Genomic DNA, 18490 nt, shown 5'->3' on the forward strand with positions numbered 1-18490 from the left:
AGTCCAGCTTTGCCACTAATCGGCTCCGTGACCTTGGGCAAGAACCTTAACCTCTCAGAGGCATAGTTTCCTGATTTGTAAAGTGTGGAAAATTTGTCTCAACTATCCCTGTAGTTCCTTCCAGCTCGAGTATTCAGTCCCAGTCCTGCCTCATTTATTCTCCACAAAAAAAAAAAAAAAAAAAAAACATCTGATTTTCAGTTGCATGTAGAGACAGTAAGAGGAACAAAACCTTGGAGTCAGTGTTGGGTGGTGATTTGGTGAGCCTGGGCTTTGGTGTCAGACCGATGTGGTACAGTGTGATGTTGAACAAGTTCCTTAGCCTCTGTCCCCAAGCTCTAAAATTGATATAATAATAACACAGTGCTATGCCCTCTGCATAAAGTAATTGTGAGGATTGAGTGAGATCTCTGGAGCTCAGTGCAATTCCTAGTATGTAGTAAGTAGTGGTTATTATAATACATTTAATGATATTATCATACATTTATTATTTTGTTGATGGTTATAATTATAAAATAGAAACACAGAATCCCATAAGAGTAATTAGTGTGCATTTAAGTATCTCATCTAGGTTGGACTCTGGAGTTCAAGTTGGCTACTTGGTCTTGGTTCTAGAGCTACCCACGTCTACTGGGTCGGCAATCCCTTAGAAAGGTGTTGCTAGGTAAAAGGACATTCGATTGTCACCAACACTCCAGAGTTGCCCTTCTGTTAATGTGTATTCAGAAATAGGTGTTCAATGAGATACTAATAAAACAGTTCATAAACTGTAAAAAGAAAAGAAACTACAGCTCCCTGAAAAGTCCCCGATGTGGGTGGGGAATTTTTCTCTTTCAGTGTTATTAGGTAACATAATAAGCACATATATTTGCAATACTCTTTATTACAGTGTTATTTATAGTGGTTATAAAAATTGTAAACATAACAGTGATTACCAAAGAGCCATTAAAATCAAATATTAGAAAACTAGTTTTAGAGTTGGGGAAATGTGCACTGTAGAGTGTTTTTTAAAAAAGAAAAAAAGCATGTGTTCTGACCCTAATTTTGTAAATACTGAGTGTATTTATAGAAAAGAAACATGAAATACTACAACAAAAATATTTGCAGAGATTATCTCTGGTATGAGACTATTGTTCCTTTTAATTTTCTTCTCTATACTTTTCTAAATTTTCTATACTTTCAGTGAGCTCATATTTCGTTGGAAATCAGAGTGCAGAAGTCATTTTTTTTATTAATAAGAATTCGGTCAGTTTTTTTTCTACTGTGAGGCTTTTCCAAGTAAGTAATGTATCTGAATATGGTTTAATTCTTGATCTAGGCATATTGTTTTTTTCTTTTTGTTTTTTAAGTACTGACTTAGAAATACTCTGCTTCATTGATTTCGTGGAGTCATTTTTCACGTAGTATTGAGGACAGGCAAGACACATTTGTTGCAAGGTTTATTGTTATTCTGAAAACTAATAACAGATAATGAGAGTCACCAATTAACTAAACTTTCTCTGCATCTATTGCTTCCCTGTTGAAAAGCAATTTTGAATTCTGCCTGAGATTTAGAGTCTTTAAGCCAACTCTAAATCTTTTATAAGAAGAAATCAACGTCCTTCTTTTATTGTTTTATTTTCTATAATTGGAATTGTGACTCTCGATTAAATGTACAGTTGATGAATCTAATGCTTAACTTAAAAAAAAGAGGTAGTCTATAAAATTAAAAGTTTTTCCTACTTAACTTCCCTAATTGTATTTGAAGTAACTTTTCAAACACAATATCCCAATATTTATTGAAAAAATCTGAACAGCTCAAATGCTGAACTAGTTTGTGCTCATCAGAATTTTGGGATTTTGTTCTCTGGATGAATTTTTCAGCTGTCATTTCAATATAGTTTTTATACTGTCCTATGTACACTAGAAAAAAAATAAAACAGAACTATGCAATATAGAACCACTATTATTAGTTTACAAAATTCTTCTTCGTCCGATAGGGTTATATTCCATTGTTCCCAACTTGCTTTTTTTTTTTTACATCATTTTATATTTTTTGCAAGAATTTGTGTCAAATAAAATCTTAGAAGTGACATTGCTCAGACAAAGGGTGCGCTGTTTAAATTTTTGTTCTACCATCCAAGGAAACCTGTGCCCATTTCACCACCACTCACAGAGAATGTAGCTAGAGCTACATGGCAGATTCTCCCAAAATTTTTACTTTTCCAAATTAATTAATTATTTAATTAATGGGGGGCGGGAGGGAAAGAAGGAAAGAGGAAAGGAGAGAGAGAGGGAGAGAGAAAGCTACTATCAAAGTGTAATAACTGTGTAATGTATGGTGTCAGGTGGGTACTAGATCTATCAGGAGGACCACCTCTTAAGTTATATAAATGTCTAACCACAGTGCTGTACACCTGAAACTAGTATAATATTGAATGTCAAATGTAATTGAATTTTTTAAAATTTTAAATGTATAGGGAAAGTACTGTGTTCTATTTTTAAAGTCATATTCCTAGAAATATAACATTGCCTACCTCACCAACCTCCTCTCTCCATACCCAGCAAAGAAAAGAGGGTGTGTGTGTAAGAGAGAGAGAGAGAGACTCAGCAGGAAATCAGAAGAATCTGTCTCCCCTGCAAAAGATCCCTCGAAACACTGAGCGTAATAGAAGATGGGTTTCTGGAGTCAGAGCTGAATTTTAGTAGCAGCCCTATCTCAGTATCAGGGTATCTTTAGGCAAATCCTTAACGTTTCTGGCCTCTATCTTGTCATCTATATAATGGGGATAATTACACTTGCTTTACAGGGCTCATAGTAAGAATTAAATGAGTTATGATGCAAAGGGCTAACGAATGGTGAAGAACAAAAGCTAGGTGAATAGCTATCGTTATGATGCTAGACAAGGATTAAGGTGACAAAGCTAGGAGCATCCTGGATGGTAAAGCTCTGAAAACTTTTACAGAAAAACTCTAGGAAATTGCTAACATTCTAATTAATATATACTGTGTAATACTGCACCTTCCACACCTCTATCCACCAACCAACATTATATTATTGTTTATTTGTCTCTTCTAGAATGGTCTGTATGAACAAGGATCTTTTCTTGTTCACTAAATCCCAACATCAGTGTAGCCTGAAACAAAATTTGGCATATAATAGGCACTCAATAAATGAGTGAATGAATTCTACTCAGCCTTTCTTAAACCCATTCAGGTGTATTGGAGCTAATAAGGCTGGCCCATGGATGCAGAGCACTCCCAAGATAACTCAGGCTCGGCTTGGGGCAGTGCAGAATATTGGGCCAGGAGCTGGAATTTTCTGGTTCATGCTCAGTTTTTGCCAGTTCCATGGCCTACCACACAGAAGCTGGATTCTTGGGCAAGTTACGTAGCAACTTAACTCAAGCTTTATAAAAACTAAGATTAGGAATGTTTACCTGTCATGACTCCCTAACATTATGCAAATTATTTGAGATTATTTGATGAACTATAGATTTTCATATGAGGCACAGAAAGATCGAATGCTTTTAGTTTTGATAAGGACCCCCCCCCCAAAAAAAAGAGAGAAATAAGTAGGAAGCGGCAGGTTTTGCTGGGCTCTAGAGCAAGCCTGAACCTCTTTTGTGGGCTCGGACCTAAACTAGCATCTCTGAACCAAAGTACTATCCCTGAGGGAGAAAAACAGAATTCTGGGGGAAGGAGTTCCACAAAGGCACTGTACTCCAGGTCATTGGGTGAACAATTATTAAGGAAAAGTGCTCATCAAGTAGAGTAACTTTTCTGATTATTTCTGGGCTGCGCAGTTTGTAGACAGCCCTGGAAATGTCAGCTTATCGACAAGATCAGAGGTTTTCTGATCACCAGAAAGGAAGGAAGCCAGCAGGGAATGAGAGGATTCTGTGGGGATGGCAGGAGAGAATGCCTCTCCAGGTAGTATTCCTCAAGGGAAAACTTGGCCCATAGTCTCTTCCCTCCAAGTGGGGTGATTGCCTAGACCTACCAGAGACTCAGAACTCTAGAGTGATATTTCTTCACATATATGCCTTGATTCTGCCACTATTCACATCTGCCTTTGTTTCTTCATAAGCCACACTTATACTCTAGTACAAGGGTCCCCAAACCCCGGGCTGCAGACTGGTACTGATGTGTGGCCTGTTAGGAACCTGCTGCCAAAAACACTGGGGATCAATGCTCTAGTGCCTTCTAAAAAATAAACTTCCTTTCTTATTTTCCACAGTGATGCTCCATCTCTCAAAAATATACTTCAGCCATCAGGAATACTTTGCAGTTTCCTAAAAAAGCCATGGTCCCTCACCCTTAAACCTTTACGTAGGGTTCCAGCAACAGGGCAAACTAAGCTTCCTTGGAAACTAATCTCACAAACACCTTAGGCTCCATTCCCCCATTGAGAATCACTGAGTGTGATGACCAAAGTTTTGAAAGGACTATGATTTTCATGTAAATAATACAGAGACATACTACAAGGTTGAGGAGAGCTACTGTCAACTATGATAGTATACTGTTCTTGTGGGAATTATTTAAGGCTCTGAGAAGTCCTGCAGTTAAAACAGAAAAAGAGAGATTGCTTAACTTTGTTTAGCCCAGTATGTCTATAAATTCAGTATAACACACCCTGACAAATGCTAGTTTAAAGCATGGGAACATTCTTATGAACTTATAAGAAAGGAAGAAGAAGGCACATCTAAGTTTCTGTGTGCTCTATTCTAATGTAATTGTAATGTAGTGTTTGAAGCGATAGTTCCAGACTCACCAAGGAGAGGAACTGTCCACCCTTCAGGGCAGTGGCCCCCAACCTTTTTGGCACCAGAGACCAGTGCCCCTATGAGAGTCTAATGCCTGATGATTTGAGATGATTTGCTGAGACAGTGATGCTAGCACTGGAGCAGCTGCAAATACAGATGAAGCTTCGCTTACTTGCTCACCGCTGACTTCCTGCTGTGCAGCCTGGTTCCTAACAGGCCATGGACCAGACTGGTACCAGTCCACGGCCCGGGAATTGGGGATCTCTGCTCTAGAGTCAAATCCTTACCCTTGGAGTTCAAAGAGTTTATTTTATAGATCACTCCAAGTAAACGAGCACGAAAAGTTGATTTATACTAACTAAAATCACTTGAGAGGCATCTAGAAACCAGAATGTTAGTGTGACATTTTGTTTGCTACATAGACAATATGCTGAGTGATCAGAAACATGAGCTCTGAAGTCAAATAAACCATGATTCAAATCCCAGATCCTCAGCTTACTACTTACGTGACCTTGACCCTATTTGAGTGTCACATAATAATACTGTCTACCTCCTGAATTAATCCATATAAAGCACTTAGTTCAGGAAGCTATTATTTGAACAGGATATTAGAACTTGAATATAATGTGTCTCATGGTAAATATTTCTAGGCTGTGACAGTGTCTAGAGATATAGTCCTAGTCTACTATAGAATAACTATTAACTGAAGAGTATGGGACTAAGAGCAAACATTTACTATAAGTGGGTAATTTTATTCACCAGAAATTTTGCAAAAAAAAATTTTTTCACAGGAGGATAATTATAGTTTTCTGTGGTCTTTATAAACTTTGCTTCCCAAATAATGAGGAAGACCAGGCTTCTTTGTCTTCCTTTATTCCATTTTTTAAGTTCTTTTTATTGCTATTTATCACCAGTCACTAGACTCTTCATTCATTGTAATAGCATGTAATTCATAGCTCAAGATTTATAACAGTTTGTATCATATTATCTTATATTATTTACATTTTTTATTACATTATCTCTTCTCTTACATATTAGGTAAATAGTTTCATAAGATTTGGGTATTACTTTTATTTCCTTCTCAGAGTGCTCTGCTTTGAAAGCATGTCTTAGAGTTGGTTATTTCTGGGAAGATTTCCTATATATGTCTAATTCCACTGCACATAAATTATCAGTATCCAGAAACTGCAGTCTGCCTCTGTCATCAGGCCACATCCTGACTCAATTTTCAGGAAATGCAGTCACTTTCTAAACTATTGAGAAAGTTGAAGAGTGAGGACATATAGGCCATATAGATTTTGAGCACCAGCCGTATTTTTAGTTATTTTCAAATATGAGCTTAGAGAGAACCAAATATAATTTGGTAGTCCTCTCTTTTTGCTGTAGTCTCTTTTTGGTAGTTTGGTCCTAAAGATGGATAAAAGTGGTTAGAATAAGTCATTGTACTCTTTGCTCACCTGCTCACTTTTTAGAATCAAAGTGAAGTGATAACTTGGATACTCTGCTTTTTACACAGAAGACAAACAGAAAGTTCTGACCAGAATATATTTAAAACAGTTCACGGTATATCAGTGGAGAGCAATATAGCCCAAACTTTAAAGCTCTCCCCTCACAATTTTTTTTTAGATTGTCACTGAAAACATTCCTCCAAAAAGGGGACCAACTCAATTAAATTGCAAATTACCACCAAATTGCAAATCACAAAGTACTCTGTCCTGAGTTATGCTTCAAAGGTGGTGAGCTGCTTAGAAGAGGATTAATCAAGGGAGAACATCAGAGCCCAGACAGTCAACAGAGATGCCCTATCGACACAGCGATCTAAGAACTAGGCGCTTCCAGGACAGACCTGGTTTCCAATTTTCTCTCCCACGTCCTTGGTGGTTTAATTTGAACAGACTATGTGGCCTAATTTTTGGATCAGAAGATATGGTCACCATACTTAGAGAGGAAGGAATCAGGGAATGTAGGCTACCCTTTAGAGAAGGTCCATAATGAAGGGGAGGCTAGAGAAGATTTGGAGTTTAAGGGAGAAAGGAAGTTTTGTTGGTTTGTATTTAAGGATAAGGGAAGCTGAATATTTGTGTAGGCAAAGAAGAATCATTAGAAAAACAGAGACCGAAGGGGGAGGAAACCACTGAGGCAAGTTGAATAGACGTAATCACAAACCTAGATGGGCCTTTTTGAGGAGGGGGCACACACCATTCTCAGAGAAGGAAGGGAAAGTGGAAGAAATGGAAGCATTTGAACTAACCGAAGGAGTTCCTGACACTTGACAAGTATCACAGTGTAGTAGGTTAAGAAATGATTGAACTAATGTAATGAAAATAAAAGTAGGTTTGGGAGGGTGAGTGAAAAGGTATACTGCCAAGATAAAAATGACAGTAAGTTATATAGGGAAAAATAAATAAATTCATGTCAAGTTGAAGCTGCCCTGGGGGCCTAGCTGAAGTAAGATAACAGAAATCACCAAGGGTCACTAAGTAGCATAATCGTCAGTGTCATATAGCAGTCTAGAATCCAAGTATGTGGGTGGTTGAGTTTGCCTAGGATTGAGGATGGGAAAGTGCATGTGGTGGAAAGTCAAGGTGACTTGTGACGGAATCCTGGGAGTTGGTGGGTGTCATGTTAAAATTCTGACTGTGCACCGAGACCGAGGCCAAGGAACTGGATGTCTGCTGAGGACAGAGAGAGAAGGTTTCATGGAAAGGGTAGAGGGAAAAGGAGCTCAATTCAGGGATAATGGCTTCAGAGTTCAATAAACCAGAGACAGAGTACTTTGGAGTGACAATTCCAACGTTATCTGCAATAGAGATTTAAAAAAAGAAGAAGAAGAAGTCAAGAATATTGAGGTCTGAATGTTGAGGAAGACTTCCTTGAGTTTCGCTGCTATCCAATGTCCAGGCCAGATGACAGTCAGTGGTGAGAAATGCAGTGTTATTGGAAGACACTTTTATTCTGCTAAAGGGTCAATAGGGGTGTTTAATAAATCAGGAATGTAAGAAAGATTCTGGGAAAATAGAATGTGGTCCTTCCCTGAAGCACCATGAGAAGTGTGAAGGAGGGCTGGCTAGAAAGAGACTTCTGGGAAGGAGAAGATGTGAACTGGATGGAGAGTGAGAACAGTTTGGGGCAGCATTTCCTGAAGTGGTTCCAAGCAACACTAGCCACACAGAATGGCATAATAGGTGTTATGTAAAGTAGGCCTCTGGAGAAGTGCTAGGTGAAGTGATGTAAATGGATTTCTTTACTGCCAGACCCTTTAGAGTCTTTAATGGTGTACTCACGTGCCCCATGTATTTCCAGGAAGAGAATTTGTGACATGAATGTGTGACATTTACCCAACTTAGCTAGCCACAAAACTGATCATACTTTGGGAAATTCTGTTATAGGGTTCATTATAGATTTTCAGTTTTTTGAATGAATGGATGGACCAATGGTTAAGTAGATAAATGAATGAGTGCTAGACATATATAGGTAGGAAATTAAGAGACAGATTGGGAGGGTAGTGGTTAAAATAAAGTGAATTTGTGCTGAGGGAACAATATTGAGTCTACGTATGCATTTGGTACTTCCATCTAATGCGCTTGCTACTTTTTCTCCCACTGCCGTCTTCCTACTACCAGTTGTGGAGCAGGGAATAAGATTTCTTTATTTTATTTATTCAGAAACATCTCATTAGCTATTCATTTCTTCTTTTATAAGTGGTTCTGTAAACCCTCAAATGGATCTCTGTGGAATCGGAGTTTTGAGGATGAAATGTTGGCCGAGTAGACCATGAAGTTTTGAAACCTCATGTGCAGAGGGTCCTCAGGTCTCCTGCGTGTTTATACACAATGTGCACGTACGTGTACATGACTCTTCTCCCTACAGGCTTCTTTCCTCTTTCATTGCAATTGCTGTGCCCACACACATCCTCCTTTCTTTTCACTCTCATGGTTAGCACTGGAGGATGAGAAAACAAATGGTACCTTTTATTTCTCTACTCCGCAGAGTACCATTATGAACTGATTAGGGAATGGTGTGTTAAATCAATTTTGCTTCTGAAAATAGGAAACCAAGCCTTCCCTCACCCTCTAGGGAGGATGGAAGGGAGTAGGCAGGGCAGATATCAGGTCTTCGTAACAAGAAAGATAACATAGAACTATTCACCAAGCAGAAACCTTGGTTAAGAAACCTATATGATTTCGAATGGCTCTCAAGTAAATATCCATTGTAATGGATACCATCCTTGAAGTGACCCTGACTTCATTGTTTTATTTCAGAACGCCAACCAGCCACCTCCGTGGCCAATTCCAATGCCCTCCCTTCAAGTTCAGCTGGGATCAGCAAGGAACTGATTGATCTGCAGCCCCTCATCCAGTTCCCAGAGGAAGTCGCTAGCATCCTGATGGAGCAGGAACAGAATATTTACCGAAGGGTCTTGCCGGTTGACTACCTTTGCTTCCTGACTCGGAACTTGGGCACTCCAGAATGCCAGGCTTCACTGCCCGGCCTCAAAGCGTCCATCTCAGCATCAGTTCTCACCTCCCAGAATGGAGAGCACAACGCCCTCGAAGATCTTGTGATGAGATTTAATGAGGTAAGAAGCCACTCTGAGGTGTTTTTGTTACTGATACCTCACCTACCTGTCTGTCTTGCTGTTTCCATGATGGCTGCTTTCTTTCTGGGCAGTAAGATAGATGATATATTGTCATCCTCCCTCTCACTTCACCCCAACATACCTACCTATAAGCCTAATTGATCCCATCTCTACCCCATATCATTACCAAGTCCACCCACCTTCTCCCTTTGAACAACCAGTCTCTACCTTTTCTCCCCTCCCTTGACAAGATACTCTTCCTAGGGCCATATTCAAATATTCTCCCTCTTGTTTCTACAGGGGCTTTTAAGATGTCTTAGTTTTGAGTTTTGAAAATATGACTCCTGGCCATGAGATCTGTCTAACCCACCCCCTCTTCCACTATCAGGCCTCCTCAGCAGACACTGAACGCCAGCACACCAGGGTCAGGAGAGTGGGGAGGTACATGGACTTGAGGGGCAATGAATCATCCCCATACCTGTTCTCTGCATCCATCAAGATCCCCAGGCCCAGAAGGTCCCTCTGAGGCCTCAGAGACCTTACCAGAAACCAGTTCTGAAGAGACAGAGTGTGACTGGAGTCTGGGAGCACTTAGAGGGAGGCAATATAAGAGGTCTAGGGTCTCACTGGGAGGAAAAGGACCAATGGCTGACATCCTGTGGCCCTGGAGCAAGACAAGGGACAGGAAGGAGAGGCAGACCTCTGTGCAGTGCTTGGATTGGGGTTGCTGCACTCATAGTCATAAGATTTTTAAACATTACCCCACACCCAGAGTTTTCTGTTTGACATTTTATTTCTTTTAGATTTAATTTCTTTTGCCTTGAATATTAAAATGCAAAATTTCAGTCCCTGTGTTAGTTAGTTGGTAGTCGGTTTAACTCTACAAATATAGTAGTTTCCTATTTTAATCATGTAGTAAACAACCTAAATCCTAAGAGTCCCTGTTCGGGTCCTATGTAACTCAGCCTTTGTTAGTTAAACACTTTCTAACAAAAGCAGGTCACCTTGCATCCTCTTTAGCCTGCCAGTCATGACCCTGATGATGGATATAAATGGCAGTGACCATGGCAGGGCACAGTGGATGCAGAAAGTGTTAGAGGCTGAGTTCAAGCGGTTCTGTGCCCAGACATGCCGTTAACACAGTTCCTCAAAGGGGGGTCCATTATCCATAGGGATTGCTGAAATCCATCTGGTATTGCCATGCTGATCATTTACGTGTACCATTTATTTGCTCCTCACAACAGCTCTGGGAGACAGGTGCTGTCATTAGCCCCACCCTACCAATGGGGAAACTGAGGCACGAGGCAGTGAAGCCATTTGCCCAAGATTACACTGGAGGTTGGCAGCAACAGTGAGATTCAATCCAGATGGGCCCCAGAGCCTGGGCTTTGCACTACTGCAGTATTGTGCCTCCCACCTGTATCAGGCTCATGTTGGGAGCTGGTGCCTGATAAAAACAGATCCTGGTCCCACCCCAAACTGAGTAAGACAGACTGTCTGGGAGTCCACATGAGAGCTTATGAACCACACTGTCCCAAAGTTGTTTTTTAAAAATAAATCTCCTGACGTTCTTGATTTCCCTTACTGATAAAACTGGGTGGGAAATGAAAGTTCCAGTAAACTGAATGATTTTATTAGTGGATTTTACTGTATTTAGTCAATTATTTTAAATGTCCATATCCAGTCACTCTCACATTCTTATGACCTTATTCTCGTCCTTTGTCGCTGTTCTTATTGGTTTAAATTTCACCTATATGTAAAAGTGATTTGCCTGAACATTCGAAATCTAATTCTAAATTAATCTTGGAGAAAAAAACTTGGATTTCTTACATTCACTACCACAATCTTGGTAATCAAAGATGAATCAGTGATTTCACTAATTCAGAGTGAGTGATGACATGAACCATAGCTGGGTCGAGGCATGCTTTGCAGTATCTCTGAAAATAGTTTAGCTAAGCAACTTCAGAACGTAAACAAGATTTCTGGGAAAACACTTCAACTACTTAAGAGAACAGTCTGTCTTCAAGTATTCTCAAGCATCTATTTTCATACAAATTATTGGCATGCTGATTAAAAATCAATCTCACATAGTCATTACATCCCAGAGGATCTCCACTAGGCAACATTGGGATAGCTAAATTTTTGTTGCTTTATATACCTTAGGTTAGAAAAGCTGCATTATATTAAGGGAATTCTTAAATTAAGATTCTCACCTATTTAGAATCATCTTGCCTCCAAATTAGCATGACTATTTTCTGTAAAGAAAAGGAAGGAAAGGAGCTAGCATTTATTTACTAGGTTCTCTGGACTGGATATTTTCACATTTTTCAATCCCGTTTAATCCTTATGATGGTTGTATAAGACAGTTGTCATTATCCCTGACTCACAGTTGAAGGAAGTGAAGTTTAAGAAACAAAATAAATGATGGCGATATTGGATTATGGTCTGTAGAATAAAATAAATATTCATAAGTCCATACCGATATAAATAATTGAATAAACAAAGCAATGGGAGGGGAGGGTAAGGTACAACTTTTACTTACAAAAGAATTCCAATTAAATGTGAAAGGAATGAGGGAAATAAGAATTCATCATTAGGACACCCCAGTAATAAATTGTTACAGGAAGGAACCCCTAATGAATGTGAAAATTATTGGGCAAAAATATGATGAGTTACAAGATATTTGCATAGTCTCAAAGTATCTCTCCACAAAATAATTATTAGTTACAGAAAGAAAAATAGAGCAGGGGAGAAACCCAGTAGACGTCACCTTAAGGAAGTGCTCAAAGTCAACCTGACCAGATAAAACACATTTATATGTGTATCTCCTGATATGATGCTCTAAGAAGGGCATGACATCATCTCTTGCCAAAAAACAAAAACAAAAACAAACAAACAGGCAAACAAAAAACATAGCCTAACTCTAATCATGAGAAAAACCATCAGCCCTAAATTGAGGGACATTTTACTATTCAAAAGTGTCAAGGTGCTGAAAGGAAAGACTTCGGAACTGTCAAAGACTAAAGGAGACATGACAACTAAGTGCAGTGTGGGACCCTATTGGATCTTGGTACTAGAAAGTGGATGTTAATGGCAAAACTAGTGAAATGCTAATAAGGCATATAGTTTAATTAACATCAGTATAGCAATGTTAACTGATAATGGTAATATGGTTATGAAAGAAGCTAACATTAGGAGAAGCCGAGTGAATTGTATATGGGAACTCTACTATTTTTTCAAATTTTCTGTAAATATAAAATTACTTCAAACTAAAGTTTTAAAAAATAGTGAAGCTCAGAGAGGTTGAGTCACTTGTCCAAGATCACACAGTGACTGAGTGAATGTCAGAATCCAGATGTCTGTATTTAGAATCTATTCTTTTCTCCCTCAACTCCTTCCGTCTCTTATTATCACATTCAAGTTTGTAGTAAAACCAGAATTGCTGATTTAAAGTTTAATTAGACTTGGCTTGCCTTTCCTTCTCCTTTTCCTTTCTTTCTACTTTTTTTCGAAATCTCCAGTGCATCTATCCTTTTTCTACTCCTCTTTCTGTCTATTTTTATCCAATTTCCTGTTATCACTCATGCGCTCATTCATTCATTCATTCACTCAAGACATTTATTGAGCACCTACTATGCTATATAGCCTTCTCTTTTTTTTTTCAAACATATTCTTTTAAAGAAGGATTTAGCAATATATGGTGAAATTTTATAACATTATACACCCATACTTTGACTCTGTCAAAATTAGATACACAAAATAAATATGCTTTCTTCAGGGAAGGAAGATAGATATATTCCTTGGAACACTGGAGACTCTGAAAGAAAAGAGAGAGAATATTAGCTCCATTGCAGGAGTTCTAGTCACTTAGGGGAGAGGCAGTTTATGCATTTATCCATGCAATCAGTCATTCAGTTTAACATATTCTCAGTATTTTTCAGAAGCAGGGCGCCATGGTGGATAAGCACTAAGGGAAGTGAGTAACAGTTTGTGGCTGCCAGAAGCTACCCATCTTAAATTGTAGTCAGGCTTGGGCACAAATTGCTACCAAATAAGGCAGAAAGTACATGCAGTATGAGTGGCACAGACAGTGGGAGCTGAGGTATCTGGGTGAGTGAGCAGAACTCTCTCTACTCAGCTCTGGAGTGTGGCGCTAGGCCTTGAAGGATGACTGGGATAGAGGGGGAACATCACAGAGAAGGGAAGACATTCCAGAAAAGAAAACAACCACTTCTTAGCAAGAGCAAGACTCATGATCTAAGGAGGCAGTTTGCTCCTGATTGTCAGTAGAACATGGTCAAGAGTTAGAAGTTTCCCAAACTTTAACAAACTCTTTACGCAATGACTTAACTGTAATGTGAGGAAAGGGAAGAAAATCCCTGATGCCATTTGGGCAGTGTTACATAACATTCATTCTTAGGAAAATGTAATTAAAATGCAGTTCAAAGTACAATCATGATACAGTTGAAAAGGTTTGGCTTACATTAAGGAAGGCCAAGAGATAAGTCATTTAAAACCAATTTAGTCTATGGCTATGCTACCCTGAACAAGCCTGATCCCGTCTGATTTCCGAAGCTAAGCAAAGTCAGTCCTGGTTAGTACTTGAATAGGAGACCACCTAGGAAGACCAGGTACTGTAGACATAAAAAATTTTTAAAATAAGGGATTGTAAAATGACAAGGTCCTTACAATCTGTAAGATCAACCTAGGGCTGCTTTGCCTAAAAAATAAATAAAAAATAAAAATAAAAAAAAACAATTTAGATTGTGGCTTGAAAGCAATCCTATTCCCCCTTCTCTTGTCTGACATCGAGACTAATGCACACCAGAGTGACTTCGAAAAAGAGATCATCTTTTTATCCTTGCAAATACAAAGACACTTATGCAAGAGGTCAGCCCTCAAGCCATTGGCAGTCAAGATCTGTGCCGGGCATGGGTTAAGTCCTGCTGTGCTTCATTGGGAGGCAGGTCTTCCTGAACGCTTTTGATCTGGACACCCCTCTACAGTCATATTCTTGATCTAAAGCTCCAAGAAGCCATTGTTCTCTCTTTCTCCTTCAAGTTGAGCAACCTCACTTCCTGGCCACCCACAAAGTCTCTTCCTTTGATAGTCTCAAATTATATTGTTCTTTCTTACTGCTCCCCCCACCCACTACCAATTTTCTTCCTCTGTACAACCTTTACCTCTAGCCTGCATTTCTTTAAATATTACTGTTTTTTAATTCCTCTTAGAATAAATATCAGAACCATTTGTCTTTTCTAGAGGAGACAGGGAGGCATTTTTATAGGTAATTTCACCAGAGAGATCACATACATTAGTACATGAGGTTGAGAAGAGACGAGCAGCAAATAGAGATTAAAGATCATCCTTACTTTCTTTGCTTTCACATCTTGTAGTGCTCTGTGGTAGAACATGAGGTGTATTCTTGGATACAGTTCTGCATCACTAGTTGTCAAACCTATGACCCCTCAATATGGCCTCTGCTTCTATCCTGTTGTTCACTCTTTGATGGCGGCATTTGAGATAGGGATTTGTCAGTCTGCATCTATAGATCCTGGTCCTCAGGATCTGTCAATAGAGTGAATTTTTGGCTCCGTAACCTCCTGCTGCCCACACTGCTGCCAGCCACTCTTTTGTGTAGTAGATAGTTGATTTCTCTAGCTCAGGGCTGGTTTTCAGCTTCGAGATTCTATTAACAGTTAGTAGTTCTTAGCAAGACTATTTGTCTGGGCTCCCCTTTTGGACCAGGTGGTCCAAGGGCAGGTCATGAGCCCAAGATTGAGCCCAGTTTTACCGAGACCCCAGAAGGCTCTGGAAGGATTCCACCTTTGCTTCCTGTGACCTTCCCCTACCCTCTTCAGTTTAGTCAACCTAAGCAGTCTTCAACCTGCTTTTCTAACCACACAATGCCACTCAGTTGGTACATGTTCCTTCCATCTGGTAGGCTTCACCCGATGTCAATTCAAAAGTTTAAAAGCCACCTCCTCTACAATTCAAAAGTTTAAAAGCCACCTCCTCTACAAAGCTTACCTTCCTGGCAAAGAATTATACGAATAAATAAACCATCTAGCCAGGAGAAGGCTGGGTTTGAGCCTGGGTCCTTTCAGCCAGAATCCCTTATACACTTCGTAAGTGATGATGGTCACTTTGGCACATTCCAACATCCAAAAGGATGGTCACAGCCAAGGGAACACCATTTCAGCACAATAAGAAAAAAGTATGACATATGGTAATAGAGGGCCGTGTCCTCATGTCCACATGTGTTCCTTCACTTGAAATATTTTGGAAAAAGTATTGTTTTAAATTTGTACATTCCACTATGTAAGAAAAGTTTTCTCTCAAGGCCTTTTTTCCCTTTTATGCAGACAGCTAAGAGAATCATCTGTTCAGGGTTGCTGTACATACTTTGTTCCTCGTATCTGAACACTCATGGGGTAAATTGCTAATAAAGCCCTCTCAGGGTCAGGGAAATTTCAGCTCACTTTGGAAAACCAGATTTCAACTTAGGAAAGCGCATCTCCTCAGAGGCACACCTCTGAGAGCAAGCATTGTATTCATTCCCCAGAGCATTTCACTGCATTTTCCCTAGTTAACAGAGGTCTTAGTCCAGAAATCTCTGGACTAAAAAACACACTAGCAATGAAACCACAAAGACTGAGCTGTGCAAGGCAGCTTCTAAGAGCAAGGTTATTCACATGGGGCCCATCTGCGCTGGAGCCAGTGGACAGCAGATCATGTTTGATGGTTCTTGTCAGTCAGCACCCACAGGATTCTCCTCACTCACAGTAACACTCAGAAATCAGCAGGGCTAGGAGTGGGGAAGGGTTTACTCATATTATCATTCAGGATGCAGTTCTGAAGTAAGCCTGCCTGGGTTCTAATTCACTATTCCCAGCTGTGTAACCTCAAAACAACCACCTAATCCTTCATCTTTAGATGGAGATAATAATAGTACCTACCTCAAATGATTTCTGTGAGCATGCAGAAAGATGACAGGTGTAAAGTACTCACTGAGGACCCAAGGCACAGTAATGATTCATCGTTGGTTACAAAAACAACAAAAACTAAAATAACTTCATTTTCAGAATAACTAATAATAATAGGTACCATTTTAAAAATATCATCATCTCCCCCCACTTAACAGATGAGAAAACTGAGGCACAGAGAGGCTAATTAAATGGCCTATGGTTTCAGAGCTAGGATTTGTACCCAGGTGGTTTGGTTTCCAGAGCCAATGTATTTGGCTCATCAACCTGATGCTGTCGAATCAAAAGCTGAAGGAGCCATTTTTCCTCACCTTGGTTCTCCTACTCTGAATAAAATCATTTTCCTCACAGCAGGATTCTAAATATTCTTTATGATTTTAACACATATAACAATGCTGACCTCCTTTTTGACTTTAACACATGTGCTTATTTCCTAATATTAAACATGGGGCATATCCTTTGAATTGGGAGACTGTGGTTCTTGAAATGGAGAGGACAGTGGCATTACAAGTGTCTGAGAATACTCTCCTAGAAGAGCATTAGAATAAGTTGTCATTTCCACACAACCAGCATAAAGGGGCTCTTGGGTCTTTGGCTTTTAAAGTTTCCTTCTGGAGTTTGAAGTACTGGATGCCTCAGAATGTAGAATGCCTTAAAAAATACAAATTTTACTTTATTTCTTTATCTTCCTCTCTTGACCACACCATCTCTGCTATGTTTTTCCTCCTCTCTTTCGATTTCTATTTTGCATGAAATCTACACTCTCAACAGGGATTGCTTTTGAAATTCAAAATCCTAATTAAGTTCTACCTGTACTTCTAGAAGGACCAGGAGGGAGGTAGGGAGCCTGTGCTAAAAGTTGGGGCAACAAGAGAACGCTGTAGAGAAGGCTGCCAAGCACCTTTGGAATCAGGACCTCCACATTGTGCTCATGCTTTAAACATCTAATGTGATTTCCTTGAACAGTGGTTTCCACTGATCAGCCAAATAAAGGCAAGGGCATCAGAATACTTTTCAAATATGCACGTGCCTGGAGCCCCACCCCCAGGAGTTTCTGGCTCAGTGGATACACGATGGACACTGGGATCTGTCTTTTTTTGAAAAGTTCCACAAGATGATTCTCATGCTACCAATGATTAAGAATCACTGCTCCAGACCATCGAACCACAAAGGGAAGAACAGAGCAATATCCCAATAAAGTCCTCCATTAGTGCAGATAATTGAGAATTGTTCAAAGTAAATTTAAGTAAATGTGGAGGGTACCTTGCTTCTTTCTCTTTTTTCTTTCTTCATTCCTTTCTTCCTTCTTTCTTTCTGTATTTTTTTTTTTTTATTCTTTGCGCCTCATGCTGCAGTGGAAGACTTGGTTTTGAAATCCTAAATATCAAATTGTTTTGTTACTATGACAGGATATTTTTATTTTCTTAGTTACTCTTCCTAAAGCTCCTATCATGTATCTAGAATTTAACCAACCTAGAAAGAGAACCACCAAAGCCATTGACCTATTGGAGGCCTATTTTATTCTGTTTAAAGCAGGCATCAAGTTAGCACTTCAATCCTCAGACTGATAGAAATAAAAATACATCCAATAGAAATTAGTGAATAGTCAAATAAGAATTTCGATGTGTGAGAAATATTGTTATCATTATTAGAAATAGTAAACATGACTCAGAGAAGTAGTCCAGTAGCTCCTGAAGCTCTGGCATTGTCTGCCATCACTTAAATGACACAACACTGTGGGAAAGACCAGGTACGTTTTAGTCAGAGACTGAGATTTTGAGCCTCTCTACAGAACTGCATTAACTGACCCTATTAGGATGTTTCATTCAGCTTGCTGGGAAAAAAAACAAAACAAAACAAAACAAAAAAAACCTCTTAGAGATCTTTACTGCACATGTAGGAGCCAGGAAGGAATGTATTTATGCTTTGCCAAGAATCTACATTCACCCGAGAGATTTAAACATTCATAAACCCAGTTGCCTTCTCGATACCTATCCTTGGCTTTTTTCACTTAATGAGATGTTATTGAGCACCAGCTTATGTACTAGGCACTGTTTTGTGCACTGGGGATACAGCATGGAAGAACAGAGCCCTGCCCTCACAAAGCTTTACATTCTAATAATGTCCACAAAGCATCTCAACTATGGCCAAAATAGAACTATTAACTTTTCCTTCTCCCA

At 39.4% G+C, this 18490-nt stretch overlaps 1 protein-coding gene and 1 pseudogene across 4 annotated transcripts in view; both read left to right on the forward strand.

The window, feature by feature from the left end:
• Nucleotides 1-18490, forward strand: part of PLCE1 (phospholipase C epsilon 1) — a 284212-nt gene that overhangs the window by 148864 nt on the left and 116858 nt on the right. For all 4 annotated transcript variants that reach the window (XM_016164148.2, XM_016164151.2, XM_016164149.2 and 1 more), the window contains one exon: nucleotides 9008-9324. In XM_016164148.2, the coding sequence (XP_016019634.2) occupies nucleotides 9008-9324 (317 nt within the window). The remainder of the gene's footprint in view (nucleotides 1-9007; nucleotides 9325-18490) is intronic.
• On the forward strand, nucleotides 13849-13967 carry LOC118604183 (annotated as a pseudogene).

The sequence above is a fragment of the Rousettus aegyptiacus genome, unplaced genomic scaffold, assembly GCF_014176215.1.
Source record: "Rousettus aegyptiacus isolate mRouAeg1 unplaced genomic scaffold, mRouAeg1.p scaffold_m13_p_6, whole genome shotgun sequence".
Taxonomy (NCBI): Eukaryota; Metazoa; Chordata; class Mammalia; order Chiroptera; family Pteropodidae; genus Rousettus; species Rousettus aegyptiacus.